Source organism: Pyrus communis, chromosome 17, assembly GCF_963583255.1.
Source record: "Pyrus communis chromosome 17, drPyrComm1.1, whole genome shotgun sequence".
In the NCBI taxonomy this organism is placed as follows: domain Eukaryota; kingdom Viridiplantae; phylum Streptophyta; class Magnoliopsida; order Rosales; family Rosaceae; genus Pyrus; species Pyrus communis.
The window spans coordinates 15,927,851-15,955,107 of record NC_084819.1 but is presented as its reverse complement, the minus strand read 5'-3'; the positions used below and the strand labels follow the sequence as shown (position 1 = coordinate 15,955,107).

At 38.3% G+C, this 27,257-nt stretch overlaps 2 protein-coding genes and 1 pseudogene across 2 annotated transcripts; all 3 read right to left on the bottom strand.

The window, feature by feature from the left end:
* Positions 1-7,066: 7,066 nt before the first annotated feature.
* On the bottom strand, positions 7,067-12,114 carry LOC137722092 (pyruvate decarboxylase 1-like; annotated as a pseudogene).
* Positions 12,115-15,178: 3,064 nt separating this feature from the next.
* Positions 15,179-19,277, bottom strand: LOC137723746 (dnaJ protein ERDJ3A-like). Its single transcript, XM_068462938.1, has 7 exons — positions 19,075-19,277; positions 18,739-18,794; positions 17,679-17,752; positions 16,997-17,517; positions 16,577-16,912; positions 15,901-16,254; positions 15,179-15,773 (listed from the first exon to the last, which is right to left on the bottom strand). The coding sequence occupies exons 1-7, from the start codon at positions 19,162-19,164 to the stop codon at positions 15,489-15,491; spliced, it is 1,716 nt and encodes a 571-aa protein (XP_068319039.1). The 5' UTR covers positions 19,165-19,277; the 3' UTR covers positions 15,179-15,488.
* A 1,748-nt stretch (positions 19,278-21,025) lies between these two features.
* On the bottom strand, positions 21,026-25,169 carry LOC137722555 (ERBB-3 BINDING PROTEIN 1). The gene is made up of 10 exons (XM_068461587.1): positions 25,010-25,169; positions 24,774-24,901; positions 24,613-24,697; positions 24,295-24,444; positions 24,009-24,162; positions 22,468-22,683; positions 22,237-22,373; positions 22,054-22,145; positions 21,799-21,975; positions 21,026-21,698 (listed from the first exon to the last, which is right to left on the bottom strand). The coding sequence occupies exons 2-10, from the start codon at positions 24,862-24,864 to the stop codon at positions 21,616-21,618; spliced, it is 1,185 nt and encodes a 394-aa protein (XP_068317688.1). The 5' UTR covers positions 24,865-24,901; positions 25,010-25,169; the 3' UTR covers positions 21,026-21,615.
* Between the last annotated feature and the right edge of the window lie 2,088 nt (positions 25,170-27,257).

Below are 27,257 nucleotides of genomic sequence, written 5' to 3'. Positions count from 1 at the left end.
TTAGAATCAAATTATAATTGTTAGCTAATGTGACAATGTGAAGTTTTACATCAAATTTTATCTTTTTCCAAACAAGTTTAAAATTTTTCTTTTTTGAAGAAATGATATCACCTATATTAAAGAAGAAATGGTGAGCTTACCCTCATAGAGGCATAGAGGGATAGCAATAATATGATTTAAATTTACTTTTGGCAAGAATCAAATCTAAAACCTCTCACTTATATGTGAAGAGGAATACTACTAGACCGTAGTACTAAATGACTAATAATGTAGAGCTTTAAATGGTTGTTTTTATTAAAAAAATTGTTGAAATAGAATTTTATTAATTGAAATGTTAGTGGAATAAAGGGAACTACTCAAAAATATATTTGACATTGATGTCAAATTTGACTCCTATATAGAAAAGCTTCAAATCCAGTCAGCAAATAACACTTCGGTTGAAATGATCTTTTATGTCAAATATACACAGACATATCTCCCACTGAGATTTGACATCACCTTTGAAGGTGATCAAATTTTAGAAAGGAGAAAAACACTCATTATGTTCTTATTTTATTTTTATTAATGATTAAAGTTGAGATTTTATTATAAAATTAGTCAGCAAGTTGAGGTTTTGCAAGGTTTGATTCTTTATTGACACGGGACATTGTTCTCAAATTGTCACATTTCATCTTAGTTTTTTTTTTTTTTTGATTCATTCAATATCGTACTCATATGTTAATTAAGAGTGTGTAGAAAGAAATAAAAATGTGTGGTTATCATATTTCTTTGGGGTACCGAGCATTATGTGTACTGCAAGATTCTAGAATGATCTATCTTAGGCATCGAGATTTTTTGTCGTTAGATCTTGATTATTAGATTATTGGCTAAGAGCCTAACGACCAAAACTTATGTGAAGCATTCTATGTGTTGTCCATTACAATGAGAATAACTTGCATGCAATGCACCGTGATAGTATCTCAAGTTAATGAGAAAAAATTACACTGAACCACAGGGTTATTTCTTTGGTCCCAAGGTTATTTCTCTGGTCCCACATTATCTCACAATTCCATACAATATGTTTTCATTAATCTCGTCATACTTGTACCAATATAACAACTTCTTATTAGACGACTTTTCAAGTCTGAGCACAAGATGCTCTTCCTAAAAATTCACTCCAAATCCATCACATATTTGTCACATAAAAAGTTAATACTTCACATATCATAAAATATGTGTATAGACGCAAAATATGATATCACGTTTTCTACTTATATTATGACGTGAAATATCGCTTGAATATTTGATACTAATAAAGATCTATTTAAATTGAGAAGGCTACACGTCTTTGACATGGGAGTCAGAATGCGTGGCGCCACCACTGCCGCCAATCCGAGACACATGACTTTCCTGAACTTGCTGCTTAATTTGCTGTGTGAGAAACATTTTTTACATTCTTTACGAGGGAATGTTAGTGTACATAACATGTCCAAACTCACAACCACGTGGACTTTTCACTTTTATCTTCTATTGTTGTGATAATCAAGCACTTTAGTTTTTAGCTCACCATTTAAAAAATAGTTTTACAAAATATTAATCAAATTAGAAATCATAACTGTTCAATTAATTTTGTTAAAAAATTAGTATTTAATTAAACGACACGGTTTGTCCATTTGTTGAGATAATTATTCGATGGCTAAACAATTTGGAGTTTAGTTAATTTTTGAAGAGTGATATAAAATATAGGCAAGTTTAGATCATCGTGAAACTTTACAAAAGGATAAGAAGGAGAGTCGAAAAAATTCAAGATCCTTTGTATAATGGTACTCGACCCTGAATTTGTAGGAGATTTCAAGTTAAAATAGTATGAACAACGGTTTTGAAACTTGCGCATGTGAAAGTAAGAACAATTACCCATTCATTATAAAACATGAAAATAAAATTATAAATTCTTGGTTCTGCAGCTGTGTATCCTCGTATATTTCTTTCTCAATTTCTTTGTTATAAGTTTTGCTAGAAGTGGTTTTGACTTGTCCTGTGACTTCTTTGACGGTCAGGGTTTGACTTTATGTCTTCTTTAACATATTATATTTTTTTTCCTATTAATATAATAAATTCACCTCATAGCGACTTTCCAAATATAATAGCATAGCTGGATGGGAATTGACTTTGCAATTTATCTAAAGAAAATATGACAATGAAATTACAAACTCCTTGATCACATAAAACATGTTCACAGTAGGGCTGGGCAAACAGGTCCTGGGCCCGCGGGTAGGGGCGGGTATAGGCGGTTCAGGGTGGGTACGGGGCGGGTCCTGTTTTTAAATAGGGGAAACGGGGCGGGGCGGGCCTAGGTAATGGCATTTTAGGGTCGGGCCGGTTCCAGATTTATAGAAAAACGGGGCCCCGAACCGGCCCGTTTTTAATTGAAATGGACGGCCCAGATTGAAAATAAACATATCTTCCAATCATGACCGTTGGTTTTTACCCTAATTGAATATGATTCAGTGAGAGTCTTTACTCTCTCTCGACAAACTCGACCTCAACCTCGACGGCTCGACCTCTCCGTCTCTGAAGTCCGACTGACCTCGGCCTGAGCCCCTCCCTTCCACGGCTGATCTCGCCCTGACGACCACCCCTTCCGACTGACCTCCCTTCCGATTGACCTCGTCCTGAGCCCCTCTTCCGACTGACCTCGCCCTGACGAGTGACGACCACCAGGTCCACCACGGCTGATCTTCTTCGTTCTCCTCGACATCTCATCCTAGAGCCAGGCACTCGCAGTCTCGCACCACCCATCTTCCCGATTCTCGTTCTCTCTTTCCTGACGACATCACCGCCGTCTCGATCACCAACACTCCATCGCCGTTGCCAGTTCAGGTGAATTCTTGAACCTTTTTATTTTTATTTTTTTTATATAGGTTCTTTAACCTCTGATGTATATAATCTGTGCTCAATAAATATATTGGGATGTTCATGTTTGTTCTTGCTGATTTGGTGGATTTTCTGATTTTTTTAGCTTGTTTTCGCATCCAAATGTTGAGTAGAAGTCCTTGTATTTCACATATATTATGAAGTATTTCCAAGCATATTGATTTGCAATCCGGAGACATCCATTATATTTCTGTTCATTTTTTCAATTTTTAATTTATTTTCATTGCCATATTTGTTAAAGGTTTCAAATTAGGATCTGAGAAGCATATAACAGAGGTAAATCGCAAAGAAATCTGGTGCACTAAGGGTGACTTCTGGGATTGAAGGTCAAGGACTATCTCTGCTAAAGACAACAAAGGTAATCTTATCCAATCAAATTTATATCTAGGTTTTAAAAGTTGAAAGTGTAATGTGACAATGGATATCATAATCAATTACTCTGTGCATAACCAAGAAAGGAATCCGCCGGGGGTGGGGGTGGGGACCAAAAGCTAAATCGATCCAAAACTTCATCTACCCTGAATAATCCTAAAAACTCATTCTGTTTAACTCCATCCATATGATCTAAAAAACTGTCATGCCCTTCTACACATAACAGATTTGTGTGTGAAGTGTAACTCTTTCATCTTGGGAGGATTTTAGGTCATCTCATCAGTCTAATCTTGATTTAGCTTAAATTTAGCATCTTTTATTGTAATTAGTGTTAATTAGGTTGTCATTAATATGAGGTTTTGAGTTTGGAGGTGGAGGAGAAATTGGGAAGGATAAAGTTTAGAGATTTTGTTCTGATTGGATGGGTTTTTTGCAGCAAAGGAACTGATCCCATCAAGTTTGAATGCGCAGATCTGACTCTTTTTACAACGTTGTCTTTGTCAAGATTTTAAGCTGCATAAGACCCTCGTAACATTTGTTTTGGACCGCCTAACTTGAATGAGCCACCTTAAACAATTTCTACCAGATCTTTATGGAGCCTTCTTTGAATCTAATTACAATTATTAATTTTCCCTTTAGCCATCAGCAATGCAAGCACTTGAATCTTAAGATGAATTAATTTTCCCTTTACTACATCTAATGATCTTATTTATGAATTGTAGGAAAAAGTTGTCAAGTTAAGCAAACAATTGAGCCATTTAAAAAGTTTGGTGAGTATCTTATGTCTTGGTTTGTGTTCAAGCTTTGAGGTAGCCTAGCATCCAATCGCCTTTGGTTGAGCAGAGCCTAATCCAAATGCATATTTCTCCAAATACTATTTTGTATGTTGATTTGATTTTTAGATGTTGGAAGATGTAATATTATTGTTTTGGATGTATTGTTAATCTATGAACTTGGATGTTGGACTTTGTATTTAGATTGGATGTGAATAATGGTGAATTTGTGCAAAATCTGCATAAATGCAGTATGTGACTTTCTGCAATTGCAATCTGTGCAAATCTGTGCAGTTTGCACTTTGCACTTTGCAATCTGTGCAGTTTTGTGCAGATTGCAATCTGTGCAGTTTTTGTGCAGATTGCAATCTGTGCAATCTGCAATCCGTACAATTCTTTTTCTTTTTTTTTTCAAACAACCAAAAAAAAAAAAAAAAAAAAAAAAGGACCTGTGGACCCGGCTCGAACCAGCCCGTTTCAACCGGGCCGGGTAATGTCCGGTTCTTATATTAGAAAATGTAATCCCCGGCCTGGCCCGCCCCGTTCCCTTTGAACCTAGGTCCGGTCCGGTCCGGTTCCTTCAAAATTGGGCCCGACCCGGCCCGTGCCCAGCCCTAGTTCACAGTGTTAAAGAAACCAATGTGAGAGAATATCTGCCTTCTCCTCACAGATGGAGGCGCCTATTCCGCTTTGAAGAATTCTGTATTAGACATGAAAACCGTGAAAAGGTTATTCGCTCTGCTTGGAACACTTCAGTCTCGGGAGTCCCCATGTTCCAAGTAACTGGGAAGATTAAGGTCGTTCGTGTGGCTCTTCTTAAGTGGAATCAAGACACCTTCAAGGTCCACCAGCTAGCCATCGATGCGATTCATGATTGACTTGGCTTCATTCTCGCCCACCCTTATTCGGATGCCTTTCTCTCGGAAAGGGTGAACCTTCTTCACGAACTAGACAATCTCCTCTCGCAAGAGGAGATCTTTTGGCGCCAACGTTCGAGAGCCCTATGGATGAAAGAATGAGATCGCAACACGAAATTCTTCCATAGGCGTGCCAATGCCCAGAAGTCCAAGAATCGGATCTGTGGGCTATTAGATGACCAGGGACAATGGCACAGTGATGCGAGCAGAATATAATGAGTAGTCACATACTACTTCTCATCAATCTTCTCTAGGGAAGGCAGAAAGCTCAATGATATCATTGGGGCTGTTAATAAAAGAATCTCTGACGACATGAATGAGGCTTTCAACTCTGTTTTCTTAGAGGAGGAAGTCAAAGCAGCAGTGTTCCAAATGAAACCGTCCACATCTCCAAAACCCAACGGCATGCCCCCAATCTTTTTTCAACGGTTCTGGCATATCGTCGGCAACGATGTAACCGCGGCTGTTTTTTCTTTCTTGGAGACTGGACGAATATTGCAAAAGATTAATTTCACCCACATCACATTGATCCCTAAGCAAAGCACTCCAACGGAGATGTCACAGCTACGCCCCATCAGCTTATGCAATGTCATCTACAAAATTGCTTCAAAAGTTCTGGTCAACCGTCTTAAAAATGTAATGCCCCAGATCATATCACCAAATCAAAGAGCCTTCATTTCTGACCGCCTCATATCTGATAATACCATCCTTGCATCGAAGGTGGCCCATTCATTGTTCAAGAGGAAACAGGGCAAACAAGGACAGATGGCTATTAAACTAGACATGAGTAAAGCCTACGATCCGATCGAATGAGGGTATCTATGTAGGATACTACTTAAACTGGGCTTCTCCAGCCGTTGGGTGAATCTGATCATGACGTGCGTCTCGACGGTCTCTTATTCCGTCATTGTAAATGGCTCTCCATGTGGCTACATCTACCTTTCTTGTGGTCTCTGACAAGGAGACCCCCTATCCCTATTTTTATTCCTACTCTCTGCGGAAGGTCTCTCTGCCATCATTGAGAAAAACCATAATGATGGGGCTAATCCAAGGGATTTCCATTTGCCGAAACGTACCGCCAATCCATCACCTCATGTTTGCGGATGATTGCTTGATATTTGCCCGTGCCACTGTCAATGATTGCTCGGAGATTAAACGGATTCTAAACCACTATAAGGAAGCCTCGGGCCAGCGTGTTAATCTCCGAAAGAGTGTTGTTTGCTTTAGTAGGAATGTTAAAAGGGAAGAACAAGATAGGATAGTTGCTGCTCTAGGCGTTGATCTGGTAGACAGACACCTAAGTACCTTAGCCTCCCCACCCTAGTCAGACGGAACCATACAGCTTGTTTTGGGCACATAAAGGAGCGACTTTGGAAACGCCTACAAAGCTGGAAAGGCAAACTCTTAAGCACGGCTGGGCGTGAATTACTCATCAAAGTAGTTGCTCAGGCCATCCCCCTTTACACCATGAGTTGCTTTCTCCTTCCGAAATGCTTTTGTAACGATCTCAACCGTATGGTGGCAAAATTTTGGTGGAATGGGGCAAACGAGGCTAGGAAGATACATTGGATCGCTTAAGACAAACTTTACTATCCGAATAGCGAGGGTGGCTTGGGTTTCAGAAATCTTTTCGCTTTCAACCTTAGCTTATTGGCTAAGCAAGGATGGAGGCTCATTTAGGACCAATCTTCTTTGGTTGCCTGTGTCTTGAAAGCGAGGTACTTCCTGAACTCCTCTTTTCTAAAGGCTCCGGTAGGGAACTCTCATTCGCCCTATTAGCGTAGCTTATGTTCTGCTCGTCATATCATTAAATTGGGGTCCCGTTGGCAAATAGGCTCTAGGGACAAAGTCGACATCTGGAAGGATCGCTAGATCCCCCTCCCTTCTAAATTTCAAATTTTTTCCCCTAAGCCTCCAGAATGCAACCTCCAATTTGTCGACCAGTTTATCGATGTTCACATGTGGAATGTCTCATTACTCCTCTCCTTACTATCCCGTGCTGATTTTGCACCTTGACCCTAAAGGTATATTCACGGTCAAAAGCGCCTACCATCTAGCCGTCAACTACGTGTTATCCAAATCCAATGAGGCATCTTCTTCCTCTTCAGACGCAGTCTTGGTGTACTTTGGAAAATGATTTGGGCTGCCCAAGTCCTCCTAAAAGTCAAGGTTTACACTTGGAGAATTTGCAGGGATATCATCCCCTCCCGTGCTAATCTACTTCGGAAGTATATTGGGCACGACTCATCCTGTGTCTTCTGTAATTCCGACGATGAATCAACACTCCATCTTATGCATATGTGTCTGTTCTCCGCCTACACCTGGTTGTCTACTCCCTTGGGGCCTCTTCCTACTGAACCACATGTTTGATCAATAGCCGATTGGGGTCTCTTCTTGGCCTCCTCACTGTCAAAGAAGAACTTCGAGCTAATCCTCATGATATGGTGGGCCATTTGGCCTTCCAGAAACAATCTCCTATGGAATGGAAAAACTGAGAGACCCGACCTTATAGCTGCTCGTGCCATTAGCTATTGGCAAGAATTCAATGCCTCTTCCTACCTAGTCCCTCTTCCCAGTGAGCCCCCGATCGTCCGATGGTCTTACCCTCAGCCGGGTTTCCTGAAGTTAAATGTGGATGGTGCCTGGGATGAGAAAAATATATTGGGAGCAGTGAGTGCTATAATTCGGGATGAAGGTGCGTTTGTGGCAACTCGAGCCATCAGATTCCCCTTTGTCTCTTCCTTCTACATGTGAAAGCCCTGGCTGTCAGAGTGGGTGCTTTCCTGGCATCGGAAATGAGTCTTAAAGATATTGTTATTGAGGCTGATTCGCTCCAGATTGTGAATGCTCTGCTTGAGAGTACTCTCAATATGTCGACTATTGGACCTATTGTTGAGGACACCAAAACAGCTATTCTCAGGATCACTGGAGTCTCTGTTACTCACACTTGACGACAAGGAAATGCGATAGCCCACCGGCTGGCCCGCCATGCTCTGCATATGGTTTCGATCTCCTGCTCTTGGTTCGAAGAGCCTCCATACTTTCTCTTACATTCTCTGTTGTCTGATTGTAATGTTGTTGACTGAATGGTGCTTACGAGCATCTCCCTTGTACTGATTGCGTTTTATCAATTAAAACTCACTGTCGTTGCTTTCAAAAAAAAAAAAAAAAATTACTAAACTACTTTAGGTATGGGTGGACAGCCACCAGCTACGGCAACCCTAGAGCCGAATTGAAGCAGCTCTTTGCTACAATCTTCCCTGTGAACAATCACGTCAATGAAGAACGACCAATTCTTCTTATCACCATTTGCAATCTCAATTGCTTCAATCAACTCCTCTTCACAACGAACTACAAGAAAAGAGGGAAAGAAAATCAAAAGGGTGCCCTTATGTTTTGTCAAACACAACCCTACATGATTAGTATTGGTCAAATGATTAACTCACTCATCACCTTGGTTTGTCCAGCGTTTGCCTTCCCCATTGTGGATGGCATGCAAAAGTCCAGTGTAGTTCCAATTTTTTATCACATTGTAAGGTCCATCATGTATCTCAACCACAATTGTGTATCCACCATTGTTCACCAGAAAAATGACACTCCTCTCTAATCAACAAAGAGAAGGCGATTATTGTGCAACCCGACCATGTGATCATAGGGAATGGCCCTGCATTCGGTAGTGTGTTGCTTAAGGATTTCCTCAAAACTCTAGCGAAGCGGCTCAAGCACAACACAACTGTTTATGAGAACTACGTACAGAAGGATATTTGTGCCTGATGGGAAGCCTGTGAAATGTGGACCAAACGAACCTTTTGGGGTTAAGGTTCTGTTCCAACATGTACAAAACATGTTGTCAAGGAAAACAAATGTGATCGCTGAGACTGGGGACTAATGGTTTAACTGTCAAAAACTGAAATTTCCTCCATGTTGCCAATAAGCCAGGTGAAAAATCTTGTGTTTGATGTTGTTTTTAGGGTTTGGTTTATGAGTCGAAATGAAAATTTTGATGATGGGTTTGCAGGTATGCGTTTCAAATGCAATGTGGATCAATTGGTCGGTGAGTTGGAGGACCTCTTGGGTATGCTCAAGCTGTTCCTACAATGCAAGTGCTTGCTTTCATTGCTTATGGCAGCTTTCAGGTAGGTTTAATAATTTGCTCCCTTTCCTCTAACACTTATTTGCCCGCACCTAAACAGACAATAAGTTAGTATATATAATATGATTAAATACCTTTCTAGCACTTATTTGCACGCTCCTAAACAAACACTAAGCAGACAATAGAAATGTATTTAATCGTATTATATATACCGGCTTATTGTTTGTTTAGGAGCATGCTAATAAGCGCTAGAGGAAAGGGAGCAAATTTATTAAACCTACCTGAAAGCTGCTATCACCAATGAAAGCAAGCACTCGCTTTGTAGGAACAGCTTGAGCATACCCAAGAGTTCCTCCAACTGACCAACCAATTGATCCATATTGCATTTGAAACTCATACTTGCAAACCCATCATCAAATTTTTCAGTTCAATCCATAAACCAAACCCTAAAAACAACATCAAACACAAGACTTTCCCCTGGCTTATTGGCAACCCGGCGGCAATTTCAGTTTTTGGCAGTTAAACCATGAGTCCCCCAGTCTCAGCAATCACAGCTGCTTTCCTTGACAACATGTTTTGTACACGTTGGAACATAACATTAACCCCCCCCCCCCCCCCCCCCAATGTTCTTTTGGTCCACTTTTCACAGGCTTCCCATCGGGCACAAGTATCCTGCTGTACGTAATTCTCATAAGCAGGTGTGTTGCGCTTGAGCTGCTTCGCTAGAGTTTTGAGGAAATTCTTAAGCAATACACTACCGAATGCAGGGGCATTCCCTATGATCACACAATCGGGTTGCACAATAATCGCCTTCTCTTGGTTGATTAGGGTTGAGTACTAGAGCGGTGTAGTCATTGAAAATTGGGCCAGCAAATACGTATGCATCTGCTATCTCCACAATCCCAACACAAAATGCGGTGCTTATGGCCACCCAGTATGTCCCCACGAAATGCGGGTGGTGTTTCAGCAAAATTCCCTATGCCGTGGGCAACACAGCAAGGGCATTACCACAAGCATCGGCTAGCTCAACAAAGGCATCAGCTGCATCTGCAGATCGAAGTTTTAGCCCGTCTATCATAACCGGTTCACTGCCTGGTCCGCTGCTGGCCCCACTGCTGCCTCTAAGGCTATTTGATTACTCAACCTGTATCACAGAACGAACAAACAATGTAATAAGGGTTAAAAGTATATTTTGACAAACAAAAGTGCTGCAGGCCACGTTTTGCAGAAAAACTTAAAAGTGCTTCTAGGTCGTAGAAGCACTTCCAAGTGATTTTTCATTAAGAACGTGGAGTTTTAATAAATAAAAAAACCCAACATGGTTATAATAGAACACTTCCAACACAATCGCTTACAACGAAAGTAGTCCTAAATGAGAAAGAATCGTAGCTCTAATTAACTGTTAATATAATGCAGGCCAAAATTACCTTTGGAGGCAATGAAATTGGAATAGGCTCACGATAAAAGCTAGATGAGGAATTCCAATCAAGTTGCAACTTATGCTGATGTAAACATGATTGCTTTCGTTTCTTCCCAAGCTGTTGAAATTGCCTTGTCGATCAATTCAGGTGCATCTTCTATATTATTTATCACAGCCTACCAATTAAACCCAACGTACCGAAATTAGCAAACCTTGGAGAGAAAAAAAAGTTTTTTTTTTTTTTGGTCAAACAATAAATTTGGTTAGATTAGATGTTAGATTAATCACTGCCGAGATTTGAACCCACTCCGTGATGCAAGAGCTCAACATCTTTCCACCACTGTGGTAAAGGGGTACTTGCACAAAATAAAAATAAAAAATAAAAAATAAAAAGTTTTTATTTACAAAAGCAAAGGAGAAAGAAAAACTTGTAAGCACCTACCGCATAGCGTTAGACTCTCACATATTTAGACCATTCACAATTTTGTACATTTTTTTTCCTTTTTCCGGTACAACCGGTACAACAATACATATAAGAAAATGTCCCAAGTTCAAATCTTTTCCCTCTCCAAATAAGAAAAGATGTGAAATTTGCATATATATGCTCAATTTTAAAGTCTAAATTGAGTTACTAATTTGATCATGTCAGTCTCTGTTTAAACTTATGTCATGGTTAAGAGTTGTTTGAGAAACAGTTAAAAAGGCATTATAAACGTTTTTCGTAGAAGTGCATAAAAGTTCTTGATAAAATCTGAAGTGCTCTTTGAAAAAACACGTTTTTAATTTAACTTGACAATCAGTAAATTCGCGTATCATACGTATATTATATACGTACGTGTGTATTTTCTAAAAATATTTCCGTTTTTCGTACATGTTTTAATGATTCGTTAAATTGCACATTTGTTTTAAACTCCAACATATAATACACGTATACACATTTTCACGTTTAATACACGTTATTTTGACACATTTTTCAATAATACACATTAAATTCATGTATTCTATACATATGTTTACTTTTTATTGGAAATAAAAATAAATAATTATTTTAACTAATACATTTTTTTTTTTAAATGCCTAGTTTTTCAAAGAATCTTCTTAGCCAAGTTGCCGATATTTCAAGTACGTATTTTTGTTAAAGCGTTTTTAGTAATTTTAAAAGTGCTTTCAAATATATATATGCTAATTACCTAATAACAAGTGACTTTCTGAAAGCACCTAAGCTCTTGGCTAAAATCAGGCAACCCAATAGTATGGTGAAGAATCCTATTATGAGCTCCATGGTCATTGGAGTTGGGGCCTCCAAGGCTCCAACCATACAAATCACAGGCAAATCATCACTGCAGGCTCCAGCAATCGCATTCAGAACACTCTGTCCACCCACAGTGAAAGTACCAACACGCGCCCACGCCTCGTGAATGCGCATAGCCATCGGTGGCATAGCCGGTGTTGAGATCGTTGCACTAGCCAATGTTAGTGAGCCCCGACTCGGTGATGAGATAGTCCAGTATGATTAAGTTAAAGTCACCAGGCACAGAGAGCACGTCCGTAAAGCGTATTTGGATGCGCGAGGTAGCTCCCAATTGTGGCACCGGACAAGTTGGACGGACCCCAGTATTTCTGCATGGTGGTGGAACTGACGTCTAATTTTAGGGAGAGACTTACAAGTTGCATCCAACTCGAAATGGGATCTTTGTGGAAATGGATTTGGGTTTCGAAATTGGATTGGAAAATTGGGGCGTGGAATATTCAATAGTTCAGTTTTAAAGTAATAAACTAATTTGAAATTTGATCACGACTCAAAAAATAATGTAGTAGTATTTAGTTATGAAAATTGTTTTGAGACAAAACGGAAGAGGGAGGATTATACATATACACACAAAATATTGGGTTTCTTTTTTAGAAGAAGGGATATTTTACACTAATAAGAGGGAGGTTGGAAGTTTGAACTCATGATGCAATGTGTTGAAGAAAAAGACTGACTAACAAAACAATTCACCACTTGGACACACAATTTTTCAGTTAATAACAGAAATATTGTTTCCACTACGTTGATCCAAATCCTCAAGTTGTGGACATAAAGTATTCAGGTAAAGTTTACGCAAATGTGGTTAATTATGATGTACAAGATTAACGAAGGGTCGGTTTACATCATATACTGGTTAGAACTCTTTACATGCAAAAGGAAAACATCACGACGCAGTGATTAACTAGCTGTTTTTGTGTTAATTTTGCTAATTAGCTATGCATTTTGATTGATGGTTTAGAGATTGGTGGGTGGACGTACTTTGCAGTCATCCCAGCTAAGCTGACTCACGTCTGGAAATTTGGCTAATACATTGATTTGTAACAATAGTCATAGGTTTTGTGTGATCAGTTATCCTATGATGTAGTTTACATATTTATATTAGTACCTTATTATTTAGATTGGTCGGTGAACCATGGCACCGCCTTGCCAAATTTCTTAATATTTGGGCTATCTCTAATGGAGAAGGCTAAAAGGCTAAAGGGTTAAAAAGAGAGAAATTTTTTGGTGTGCCAAGAACATTGTCTGATGCATCAAGTGTCATGATATATGTGCTTCCATTATGGTACTTTTCATACCAAACCGTATTCTCTGCATGCTAAAAAATCTCTCCAAAAATGGCTTGATTTGGACAACACTCTTAACTTCAATCAAAAGTTGGGCTAAAAATCAACAGAGCCCACCAAGCCAAAAGATGATCCAAAGGGCATCGAGCTGGCCAAACTTGGCTTAATACCCAGCCCATTTGCTGGGGCCCAACAGCAGATGCTGCAATTTGCCATTGGATCTAACGGCCAGATTTGAAGTTTTTTGCAAGGTTTATAGATGATAAAGATCGTATCAAGAGTATTAGTCAAACAAGTGTGAGTTTTTAGACTAGTACATCTAAAAAATACTATGAGTTTTACGAATGCACGTCTTTGCCAAACCCAAGAAACCATGAGAGTTGTTCTTCCCTGAAAAAGAAAAAAAAAAATAGATATTCAAGAGGGCAAGGATGAAGGTGTGAGAATTCTACACCAATATCCAATCAATTTATTAACATTGGAAGTTGAAGATAAAGACGTGCCACATTGACAAGAATCTTATCACAAATTTGCATAATCAATTACATCTCAACACGTGTCCCTTGAAAATCCTATCTAAAAAGTTATTGAGATTACATAAGGGTACAAAATTTGGAGACTTACTCATTTAGCGTCACGTATCTCTCAAACATTTTATTAAAAAAAAAAAAATTATTGACATTACATAAAGTTAAGAAATTTAGAGACTTACCATTTAGCAACATGTGTAACTCAAAAAATATCTGGATCACCTTATTTTACTATTGTAAGTAGTAGTTTAATTAAATTAATTATTAAATTTAAAATAATAAATTATCTAGGGGCTGTTTAACTCCTTCCGTTAGAGACGGTATATAAAAACGGCCTGACTCTATTTAATAAGAAGGACTATCTTACAGGGTTATAATTGACTCTATGTTGAGCACCTTCTGTTTAAGATTGTGTTATACACACAACATCGGCGCATTACAAATTCATACAAATCATTATTCATGGCAGGAACGTGGTTATTCTCCACGTTGGTTTCGAGGGAGAAGGAACAGAGAATTAAAACCATTGGGTTAATTAGTCTTTTTACATGTAAAAAGCAGCAAAAATGTAAAAAAATTAAAACAAAGGTAGAAGTTTTTTAGACCATGTATAAAGAAAATGTCAAATTATAGTGGTCAAATTAAAATTGATTGCTTATGTGGTAATCTAAAATCTTAGATCATCTCCAAATGAAATGTTAAGTTTTAAACACAAAATTCAAGTTTGAATGCTTATATGGCACATTGATCTTTCTTTTGTAAATTTTGTTGTCGATATATCAAATTTAAACTATTATTAATTATATTATTTACTTTTCATAATTGTATTTAGTATTTTTAAAACAAAAGATAATAACAAAAATTATAAAAAACATTTATTATCCACTAAAAATAGATTTGGAGATGCTGTCAAATTTGACAGCAACTCCCTTTTGTTGCCATTCCATGTAATGTTACATAGGAATTGGCATTTTAGTTGGAAAACATTAGTAATGTCTTCTTCTTCTTTTTACCGTTATTGGTGATATGGACTTTTTGACATCTCTTTTGAAGATGCTCTTATGTCAAATTGTATACTTCTCCCACCAGATTATCAAATGTTATTTTCTTATTAAAATAGAGCTCTAAATGGTTGTATTTATTACCAAAAGGTTGAATCAAAATTTTTATTGGTTAAAATATTAGTGAACTATGGGACCCACCATTCAAAATTAATTAAAAATAAATTTGACATTGATGTCAAATTTGACTCCTAATCAAAAAGTCTTCAAATTCAATTAGCAAGCAACGCTTCGGTTGAATATACACAGTGACATTTTACTTAATATTTCAACATCTCCTTTGAAGATGCTCTTAGACCTTCAAAAAGAGTATTCTGCCAAATCTCCCATTCTACATCAATCTCCACATTGAGAGGTGGGGGAAGTTTGAACCCGAGACGATGAAGTCCCTAACCATCGCCGCCACTTGCTACAATATACAAATGAAATCGACTTGAAGCAAAGAAATCAGCAAGACAAACGTAGCAAGTGCTAAAGCAAGAACTAAAATTTCAAATCTCATCCATCTTATTTCCATAAAAAAATTTGGCCTTTAATTTTTACACCAAGTAAAGAAAAATACATTACACGATTCATACAACGAAAAGGTATGAAACGTTTACCATGGCATTACAAAGACAAAACCACTTTCCTAGGGTTCAAGGAGGAACACTTCTTGTAGACTACAAAACAATGGATGCTCCTCCAAGTATGTATGGTGACCCAAACTCACATTCTCGTTCTTAACTGTAGCCGCAAAACTGTTTATCTTTTCTATAGTCAAAGGAGTGAAGCTATGTCCATGAAAGCCAGGAACTACGTGATCCGGACTTTCCTCTCACCTGAGCACGGGTTTCTGCAGTGTTTTGGAAAAACGTATGTCCCCGTTAAGAACAGAGCTAATGAACCTCTCCACTTCTTCTGTAGTCATTTCACCATTAAATGATGCAAATGACCCCCTCCGAGGTTTGTAGGCAACCAAGAGCTTATCTGATGATTTGAATCCTGCTTTCTCAAACGCATTTAAGAAGGTCGCCTGCTTGGTGGCATCCAAGAGAGTGTAGGAAACAGAATCCTTGCCATGAGCTGAATTCTGTCGCCTTGATAGCGATTTCCTAGAGACCTGAAGACAAAAATATAGAAAACTCAGAATGTTAATCTTTCAACTTCCATAAGAATATCATTGTCATGTGAGAAACCAGATGTTCGTTACAGTAGTGGTGAGTCTATATAAGAGAAAGCACACTCACCACGGTCAAAATTGATTCCAACTTATTTCTTTCCTTGGAAGATCTGAATGCACCAATGATGCACACTGGAGTTTTCTCACCACAAAGAGCGTCAAAATTAGACTCTGTCAATAGAGGTATCTGATTCTGCCCCACATCAGTCGGTTCTTTCTTGGCCTGACTTGAAGCTGCTTTCTTGCTCTTTTTCTCGAAGCCTTCAAGTAAAGCACTAAGCTCTGTAATCGCCAACTTCATATCTTTGGGGGTAATGCCTGCTTTTAAGACATGCTTCTCCCCGTTCGGAAGCCAACCAACTATAGCTGGAAGTGCACCAACTCCCAGCTTCTTCACTGTTGGATCAGAAGCATCATGGACCTGCATTATCATTGTGAAATGATTTTTTAATACAAAAATGCCAGATATTTATCAATGAAGAAAACGTAAGGTGAACGAAAACAACCATAGCATCTTTTCATGGAAACTGAAAAGTATATGATTCACTTTGTCATAGAAGTACCAGGGTCGTCATTACACCCTACCCTTTTCATACACACACACACACACATATTGCCCTTGTACTCTCGAACGGATTTTCAGGTTGAATGTCAAGAAATTGGTAAAGACACATTCTTCATACATCGAAAAGATTCAGAAAAGGAAAATTGAGTAGATTATGCCAACCAAAATCACCATATACCTCTGCATCATAGAAAATGAAGTGATTGTGATGCAATCCGCTAAGGACACGCCAGATAACAGGTGTATCTTTCTTGGTGGAAAGAAGCACCACACTACGTAATTTATTGGTTGTGAAAGTGGAAGACTCAACACTGTTCAAATCAACCCGTTTCGAAAACCTTGGCAGATTGTCTTGGCAAAATGTCTTCAAAGGTTTTGCAGCCCAATCCCCATCATACTCAACCAAAGAACCCTTTCCACTCACTTTGTACACAAATACCCTGGGCATTCTGCTGGGATATATGCCAAGGTCCTTACAGAGAGAGGGTTCTGTCTCACAGTTTATGCTTCCAACCTGACAGAATAAAAGGAAAGAATAAGTATATCTAGAGATCAAAAGCAGCCATATTGTAAGGAATGAATAAGAATCTGAAAATACCTTTAAGGCTCCCTGCAGGGAACTAGCAACTTCCTCCATGATATTTTCAACGTGTTGCTTCCCCTTCAATGAAGGAGTGTAAGATAACAGTAGCCAAGTCATCCCTCGGTCAACTATTTCTTTCTTATACACCTGTGAACTGACGGTCGTAATGGTCACTGGAGAAGTCTTAGACCCGGGTCGAGACCCAGTTGAACCACTGAAACCACCAAACTGACCCCCACCTCCAGGTTTACCCCCAAAAAAGTTTGAAAAGATGTCTTCCATGCCAAAACCAAATGAACTTGGACCACTGGGACCTCCAAAGGAAAAGGAGAATGACTTGGAACCTCCCTGCCCACCCATGCTCTGCCAGTCACCAGGTCCGTAGGTAAAGTGGTTCTGTCCTGGTCCACCATTTGTAAAGTAGGTATATCCACCATGATCTCCAGGAGAACCACCTCCAAATCCAGGATTTCCCTTCTCATCTCCATAGGTATCATAATTTTTCCTTTTCTCTTCATCAGATAAAATCTCATATGCTAATCAAAGAAGAAGAAATTAACCAACATTAAGTACAAACTTTGTGGATGTGGCTACTACAACAAGATAGGTATTTAGGAATTGAAGTAGCTTCAACCAAAAATGAAACAGGAAAGGAATAAAAAAAATGAAGAAAAACTAGAGAAGGCAGAAGTCATACCGTTGTTTATCTCAGCAAACTTTGCTTGAGCTCCCTTGCTTTTATTCTTGTCTGGGTGATATTGAAGAGAGAGCCTAGAGCGCATTATTCACATTAGCATGAGTAAGGTAAAAAGCATGTCACACCAGCATTTACATTGCGAATGCACAAGCACACGCACAAACACATAGACAGGCACAACTGGAGAGCCAATTATATATCCCAGAACAGGACCTTACGTAATGTGAATCAATAAAAATGCCCTTAAGCAAAAGCAACCCTAACTTACAAAGATAAACTCTTAATCGTTTTAATAGCATGAGGAGAAACATATGTTAGTCTCCTAGTATCAAATTAGACAAAAGGAAACAAACACTGCTTACTCACAAGGACAAGTCTTAAATGCTGTAATAAAAGTCAGTCTTGAAGCTAAAGTCCTACAACAGCTCAATAGCTTCACTACCACTATTTTTGATAGCCCAAAAGCACCATTAATGCGCCTTCATGGCTAAGAACGATTAACCATGTATTCAAACAAGACCACAGATGAAAACTGGCCCACAGTGCCAATGTTAGGCATGAAGAATTATAGTTTGTCACTTGAACCAACCCCAACTCGTCCCAAACCAATAACAGAGCTTCGCAGATACCATCCATCCTAAATGATATATGCCCACATATCATAAATGATAAATGAGCTTGGAAGCCACAATAAGGTCCAATTATGGATCGCATTCGGAAGAGCGAAAAGCGCTTTCTGAAGATCAACAGTACTCTTAAAGTATTCCGTTTGACGGAAAAAGCGACTAGTGTTCCTAGGTCCTAGAAGCACCAACCGAATGCTTCTCCAGGAAGCACTTGGACTTTTAAGCCCAAGAACTGACTTTTAATGAAACTGTCAACGTGCTTCTAATCAAAGCACTTCCTCCGGAAGCAATCCCAAACGAGCCTGATTATTAATACTTTCGATACCCACCCAAAACCCCAAAAAAAAAAAAATACAAAATATATTTCACTTTCTCAGTGGTTTGGTTTAGCACAATTAATGAAGTACATTATACACAGAGTTGCCGGAACATACTTGTGGAACGCTTTCTGAATTTCACGCTGACCTGCATTCCGCTCCACTCCAAGTACCTGATAACAATTTTAAACCAATTTCAGAAAAAATGGGTAGATAAGTACAAACCCTAACATCTGCTAAGACTAACAGCTAATTTCAAATTCTGCTCCTTTTGCACCGTTTCATCCCAGTTTCGTCAAATTTTCCTTTCCTTCCAATTTCAAAATCCATATGGACTTTTCGTAATTAAATCTGATTGATTTACATTCAATTCTTTCACATTTGACGGGAAAATGAGGAAAAGTTTCAAATTACAAAGAAAAATGAAGAATTTGAAGACTTCGGAAACCGTACCTTGTAAGGGTCTACCGTTTTCGCTTCCATGGTTAAGAGGAAGAAGAGCAGCAATGACACCAAGATCCAAACTGTAAACCGGTTCTCCATTTCAGAATCCGAAATTTTACAAAGATTTTTCGGCTGCGAGCTTCGCGATTTGTTGGATTTTTCGGCTGAGAGCGACGGAGGGAGGAGGAGGAGATTGAAATGGAGGGCTTATAAAGGTGCTTCGCGGGTTCCAAACGAATCCAGATTCTTCGGGGTTTATAAGGCCGTTAGGTACACGTGGCCGTATGACCTGTTCCCACGCAAACTGACCAATGGAATTTCAGCGTTCTTGATTGCGTTAAATGTTAGGGAAACGCACCGCCTACACGCGCTTTTGTTCTCCACGCTCTGCGTTTGGGTGATTCAGCGGAGAGGAGTGCCATACGCGCCCTTACAATTTTAGCGGCTAATTTTATTTGAAATTAACCACGGGGTCACAAACACAATAGGTTAGTCTTATTTATGTATTTAACTTGGTTTTTACAAGAGTTGAATTTGTACCTACTCACTTACATAAAATTATATCAAAGAGCTATACTGCAAAGTTTTTGTGAATAACTAATTATTGTTAACATATAGATTGAAAAAATATCAACATCTGTGTAATTAAAGTATCAACAATATTTTCACACAAAAAAAAAATATCGACAATATAAATCAAACATAGTCATAACAATCATATAGACATGAAGTTAGAAATAGATAATAGGTCAAATACTAGACGGGTATATATTCATAAAGTCAGGCAGGTTGACCCAAGATTATCTCATACGTTTCATAAGATAATGCAAACATCAAATCAACACTTTCAACACATTTACTTGCAAGATCATTTTAATTCTTTAGGGGGCGTTTGTTGCGCTGGACTATCTCGGACTGGATTAGCTTCAAAGACTAAGCTGGACTGGCTTAGACTAGACTAAACTGGACTAACTTAGTGAAGCGTTTGGTGCAGTATTGGACTAAGAAGCTGGATAATAACAAATTATAATATTATATTATTTAATATATAAATTATTAATATTTTATTATGATCTTATCTTTTTCTTCATTTTTTCCTACCATTTCCTCGTTAAATTGGATGAAGTTAGCACCGCCAAAAAATTCATCACCATCCCTGGACCGAGATCTTAGCTTTGAATGCTCGAATCTGTCATGGATTTGAAGAAGCCCAAACAGGCCGAGACTTCCAGGTCATTTTCCAGCCACATTCGACCACATTTTGGCCTCGATTCAAGTAAAATTGTAATTTTGTCACTCCCAGCTTCAATTTGGTATATTTTGTATGAAAGTTGGTTGTGAAATGGATCTGAAAGAGAGTCGGAAAGTTAATGATTGATCTAGTGACCGGAGATGACGAGGAGTCTGTCGAGAGTGGTCGTTGAGCATGACGAGGACGAGAAAGAGAAGATAGTCTTAGCTAGTCCCATGGTTATTGGGGGGTCTCGCTAAGACCTCTTAGTGAAGGGTTTTGTCCATGCTAGTCCCCTTTAGTCTCATTAATGTTAGTCCCAGCATGGAACAAACACAGTATTAGACTAATAGTTAGTCCAGTCCAGTCCAGTCCAACTTAGTGAGGGCAAACAAATGCCCCCTTAGTTTCTTGTTTTTATTAAAATATGAATATTTTTCACTTACATTTCTTGTATTACTAACATATGCAAAAAGAAACGTGTACGTTTCTCCGTTAAATAATCAAATACCAAAAATTAGAAGAAGTTAGTTGATCAGATTCTCTTTCTTTAGTTCCAACTATTTCTAAGTTCTTCATGCTTCTCCTTTGTTAAACAGACATGCTTTCCTCAGTTCAAACTATTTCTAAGTTCTTCATCCCTCTCCTTTGTTGAACAAACATGCTCTCATAGTATTCAAAAGCTAATAAAACCTCATCCTCATGCTTTTCCCATTAGTTAATGTAGAGTTAAAAAATAGGACAATGATGTTCACACACATATCTTTACCTCTTACACATGCCTTGTTAATTTCCAACATTTGATTTACAATTCATTCGCTCTGATATCCGAATATTAAGAAGACTGTAAAACATAAAAAGAGGTGTGACTACCACCACCCCAAAATATTGTCCTCATCACTTTACTATTATACTTCAGAACTAAGCAATAGAGAACCACACAGGACCCCAATATCTTCATTTTTTTTTCCTCTGAAAAAGTGGAAAACCACAAAGAACCTCGAACTCACAAGCTTTACCTAATGTCGTACGCCAATTATTAAGATCCCAATCGATATGAAGCGTGTTCCAAAGTTGAGGACAACATGCGGTAACCAAACTCCCAAATGTCGTAAATTGCCATACATTTTTATGTAACTTTAAATTTGACGTTACTCTACTACAAAATCTAACATACAAAAAACCGCAAGTTCCGGAATTGCATATTAGAGAAAACCCGGCTAGAATCGACGTCTGAACACTATTAAATTCATTCATATCCAACTTCCAACCAGATACAGTGGGTGGGGAGAACCAAAATTGAAACACAAAACAAAGGCTCATGCTTGAGATTCAGCACCATTTGCTGTTGCATCCATCGGTTCAGCTTCCGTAGACTCCTCGGGCTTATCGCTCTTCTTACCTGCACCGTGCAAAGACATAAGAATCCAGAGTCTAAAAAATGACCCTACGATCTCTCCAGGACGTACTTAAACCATGATCGATAGATTCATCTAGCTTACCTTTCTTCTTCTTTCCACCACCTTTCTTCTTCTTTGTGGCCAAAGACAACCAGGCTTTGATTTCGGGATCATCTACTTGTTTAGTGGGCTGCAGCTCCTGTACAGGATGAGATGTGATCCGGTCCGATCCATTTGGCATTAGCAAGACGGTGAACTTGATATGAGCAACAAAATCACCTGCAAATCACAAATTCATAGAATCAGACTGATAGAACTAGGATTTCCTGAAAGCCAGTCAAGCGGGTAGATTGTTACCAGGCTTCTCATGCAGGACCGGATATGGCTGCAAAAGCTCGTGGTTGACGCATTCGAGTAAGCCCAGCCTTGCCCTTTTCTCTTCCAAAGCTCTAATGCAAAGAAAAATACCTTTAATAAAGCCAGTAAAAGCTGAAGACCTAACGACAAAATAATTACCGAAATAACATAAAGTTAACAAACCTAGCAGTGAATGGCATGATGGGAAATTTCTGGCTTATTTCGCTGAAAATAAACCTAGAGGCTTTCATCTTCAAGTGGTAGCTCTTGTCAACAGCTCTCTTGTAGATAGTAGTCTGCTTCTCATCCAGCAGCTTAGGCTGCAAATCGACATAAATGTGTTGATTTAGAAGTCAAATAATTATATAACATAACAATGACAGTTGGGCTTGCTTTTTGTAACTCCTTTATTACCTTGCCTTCACCTGTGCTTGCAACTATATCAACCGCATAAACTTCATTCTCCTCAAATTCTGCCTCGTCAACTCTTGTCTCTGGATTAGAAGCACTTAATATGACCTTGTTCCCGTCTATCACAAACTGCTTGAGCTGATGGCTAAGAACACCTTCAACAATTTTGCAGTCGTAAGCTGCTGCAACCTTTTGTATTGCTTCTGTTACATCTTTGTTCTGCAGCCACAAAAAGAAAAAAACATAAAAATTCATATAGTATAGTAAAAGAACTAGAAGATGAAAAATTATGCTTTTCTGAACACCAAACAGCAATCCTATGTACATGTTTAAATTGACTACAAGTATTGCAAACAGTATGAATTGGAAGACATGTAGGCTCAGTTGAATGACAATTGCACAGACAACAATATACATCTGCACTAGCACCAAAATGTAGCCAGTTGGTTTAGGCAACAGGGAAAAAGAGGAAATCAATGAGATTCAATTTCCTCGGCAAAGTTGCCTACAAAAATGGATTGATCAATTAGGTTTCTCTTTTTGCTTCATATAGTAAAGTATTCGAAGAAAGGCACACCTTAAATGTAAGCTAATTTGAATGATGATTGCACAGACAAGAAATACATCTGCACTACGCACCAAATGTAGCAAGTCAATATAGGCAACAAGGAAAGGAGGAAACCGATAGGATAATCGCTCCCTCTACAAAGTTGCCTACAACTATCAAATATGCTCACATAATAATCCTATCAGAGTAACTATGACATGAAGCTTCACTTGGACGTTAGCCCATAGCTTTCGACAAGTATTCATCATATAGAAGCAAGGAACACAATAAAAAATGCATAAGTGAAGAAAGTATATTCCAGGAGATTGAAGTGGTGTAGGCTCAGAGGACAACTAGATGAACAATGTAGATATGTCCAACCAGAGCAGCCCATCTATGGCCAAGCATAATATAGGCAACAGGGAAAAAGAGGAAATCAAATTATCATAGATCACCTCGGCAAAGTTGCCTTCAAACCCTCATTCATAAGGAAGACATGTTATTATCACCGTACATTGACACACATCAGCAGTAGAACAACTTGACATCACTAGCTAAAAGACAGATGGAAACCTAGTGGAGATCTAAGCCTACCAGCTACCATCTGAGAATATGACAAGGCAAAAACTGAAAAAGAAAATACATAAAATATCTAAGTGGTGGAACTATGACAACTTGACAATTAAATAACATAGATTTCCCCTTCAGTGTAACTATGACAAAAAGCTTCATTTGGATGAAAGTCCATAGCTTATACTAACATTTCATCATCAGGGGGTGCAACGAGCATAAAACACATCTTTTCAGGTTACGAAAACAAAAAAGTGTACAACATCAAATAGAAGACCACAAAGCGAAAACGCTTAACTAATGACCAATAAACTCCATTTCACATCAATAATGATTCAAGCAAACCAATAATGCAATCACTAACCATCCTCACACAATCCAGTAACCTATTACAGAAAAAGTGTAATAATTCCATCCAAGAAATTACCTTCCTCCCTGGCCTAACAAGCCTTAATGCAACTTCAGCAGCAGTATTAGCAGCTGCAATAACATCAGCTGCCCTTCCTGTGACTGGCCCTGCTTGAAGAACATGAGTATGCGCGACTATGGCAATGAACCCATCAATATGACAGCCCAAATCACTGCAGGAGAACAAAACTCCATCGGTATGTTGGTACTTGGGATATAAAAGTCCGAATCAAATTATCTAATCCACAAGCTATCTTTCAAAAATGTCAGAACATACAAAAGTTAGGTTATATGTCAAAACCTACATCTTCAGAATATCGCCTTCTTCCAACACTGACTCATCACTAGCAAGAGGAGAGAAATGGCAAACAGTGTTGTTCACAGAGATGCAAGTCGGGAAGGCAACGCCTCGCTCGATCTTCTTCTTCACATTTTTGTACGTGTTACCAGTTTGCCTTCATACACAAAAACAACACAACCCATTAAACCATCGCATTACAATAGAGAGAAAAATAAGCACAATCCCACAAATTTCCAAAAGAAAAACAATTAGCTTCCAATGCCAACAAGAAAAATCAACTTATGGGGTTATTTAAAAACTGTAAATTAAATATATTACTTACTCTCTGATGTATGAATCTCCTTTCTCACAAAGTTCCACAATCTTCGCCTTCGGTTTGCATTCGGATATTACCAGCTGCAAAGCCTCTGCAAATTTTCCCAAATGCAAATCAATACATTCATCCACAAAAGCACATGAATATACAAAGAGCTAGAAAATTACTGTTAACAATTTCAGCGGCGCTCTTGTATTTGGTAACGACTTCTGGAGATGTGAGATCCAGCTCCTTCTCCTCTCTCTCATCGTCCGACATCGTTCGGAAGCTCTGTGAATTCTCCGACTTCAAAAACCTACAACATCAAAAATCCGATGAGAAATCGAGAAGCCATAGTCGAAGAACTGCTGTGAAATTAGCATTGGCAATTCGAAAATAAAAAACCGATTGGATAATCTGAGACCTGATTGGGGGAAAATTTGAGGTGCGATGGAGCGGAGTACAGGGGGTGAGGTGAGTGTTTGGGGTTTGGGTTTAATATAGCAGAGAAAAGGACGAATAGAACCGGTACGAAGGTGGCTTGGTAGAGAGAGCTAGGGTTTCAACGTGCGGCTGCGTTTGTTTATATACGATTTCGCGTCGCAGCTAATGTTAGGGTTTTATTTTGGGAAAACTCGGAAAATTGCCTTTTTTTAGAAGGGTAACCCACTTGTAATGTGAGAGTTTCAGTTCGATTCTCATCAAAAATAAATTTGAAATACATTATTACTAGTTTACTATGATGTTAAGTTTATATCTTTTTCTCTCTTACAGTAAATTAATATTGTTTGTTTAGAAAAAAAAAAAAGTCAAAAGACTTTTGGCCTACTTTAGCATGCAACATTCAGTTGGAAGTTTAAAAAACTTTACAAGTCCATTGTATTCAATTAAGATTTTAAATAAATTTATAGAAGTGTATGGTTACTCAATTAAAATTTTAAAAGAGTTAAAATCTATAGAAATCAAAGTGTATCCATTCCAGATTTTAAAGTATTGTACTAGATGTTTTTGCATTTAGGACTCGTATTTGATTAGCTTAACTAATTTTACGTCTATGTAGTACTCGAGCGTAGATTATTACTCTCAGCTTATTCATATAGCTACTTTCTTTGCATGAGAGTTGTATGTTTGCATTTTTTATGAGCATAGAGTGTCACATTTCTTGAGATATTTGTAATTTAATTGTATTCTTAGCATAACTGTTTTTATATTTATTATTGTAGTGTTCATACTTATTTGTAATATATTTTGGAAACCATTTGAATTTTGCAAAGATGGGTTACCATGTTACAAAAAGCAAAGGTTTTAATAAATTTGTATTTTTGTCCACTCGCACTTTCTTTTTCTTGCCCCTCCACAACTTAGTAGCTATATTATGTGGCAAGCAATGGTTCATTGGCGAATTCTAGCATCTACTTCTAATAATGCAGGAAATTCATTTCTTGTTAGTTGTGTAATATCCATTCTACCCAAAATATGAATGTTCCTACCTTTATTGTACTTTTATCTGTGCTATGACACTACATGCTTTTGTAATCATGGTTCTTCGCGATATACTCACTCTTAGATTAAGACTTTGGTTTTAATTTTTTCACTTTTTACACATCATTGCATGTTATAGTTTCGTCACCTCCTAGATGTCAGCCATCATGCCTCAATATCGGTGTCCACTTGGATATCGGGTCGAGGTGTATCATGAAGTGTTTTTTGTGTGCTTCTTTCAAAAAGAAGTTTAAGTATTTTCAGTATTAATTTTCATTTTCACTAAGAATTGATTTCAAAAAATATTTTATCTAAAACCATATTTCAATTATTTAAAACATTCTCTAAACAAGCTTATATTCTCATCTTAGAATATGAGAGTCCAAATTTTCTTGACTCCACCCTCTTGCCGGTTCGCTGATGATCTTCTACCGTGCTTGTAGAATACCGAAAGCTCTCTCAACATCTTTCTAGTATGCCTCTTGGTGTAAATAAACAACTTTTCGACGTCATTCGCAGGGTTTGGAATTGCTTAGACAAGTGTTGCCCACTTTGGGTAGATGTCATATACCAAGTAATACCCCATATTGTACTGACAATTGTTGATGTAGTAGTTAAGTTAAGGTGTTTTACCTTCCGTCAGACTATTGAAGAGGGGTGAACGCCCAAGAACTGTAATGTCATTTTGGGATCCAAAGACTCCAAAGAAAGCATCTCATATCCATATGTCGTACGAGGCAACCGCCTCTAACACAACAGTTGACTTTCTAGACTTTCTGCATAAGCCTCATTGCCATCCAGTGGGACAGTTCTTCCAATCCCACTGCATGCAGTGTAATGACCCTATTATGCTCGGAAACCCACAATCTTCAACTTTGCGAAGGAGTCGATCCAGATCTTCTTGATTTGGCTCGCGGAGGTACTCGTCTTCATTAGACTCCTTATCTTCTCATCTCATATGTGTCCATTATTCTTCCAATTTGGAATTGGATGAGGACCCCCAGTTGGAATCCAAAGATGATCCAAAGTTGGAATTCATTGTAAACTTGAATTGAAAGAGATTGATTTGAAATAGATTGAATTCAAATGTGTGTGAATTATAGCCCAATATCTACCATATTTATAGCCCAAAAAAATTCAAATCCAACGGCTAGCTGATGTTACTTAGCTGTTGGATTTAAATTTAAGTT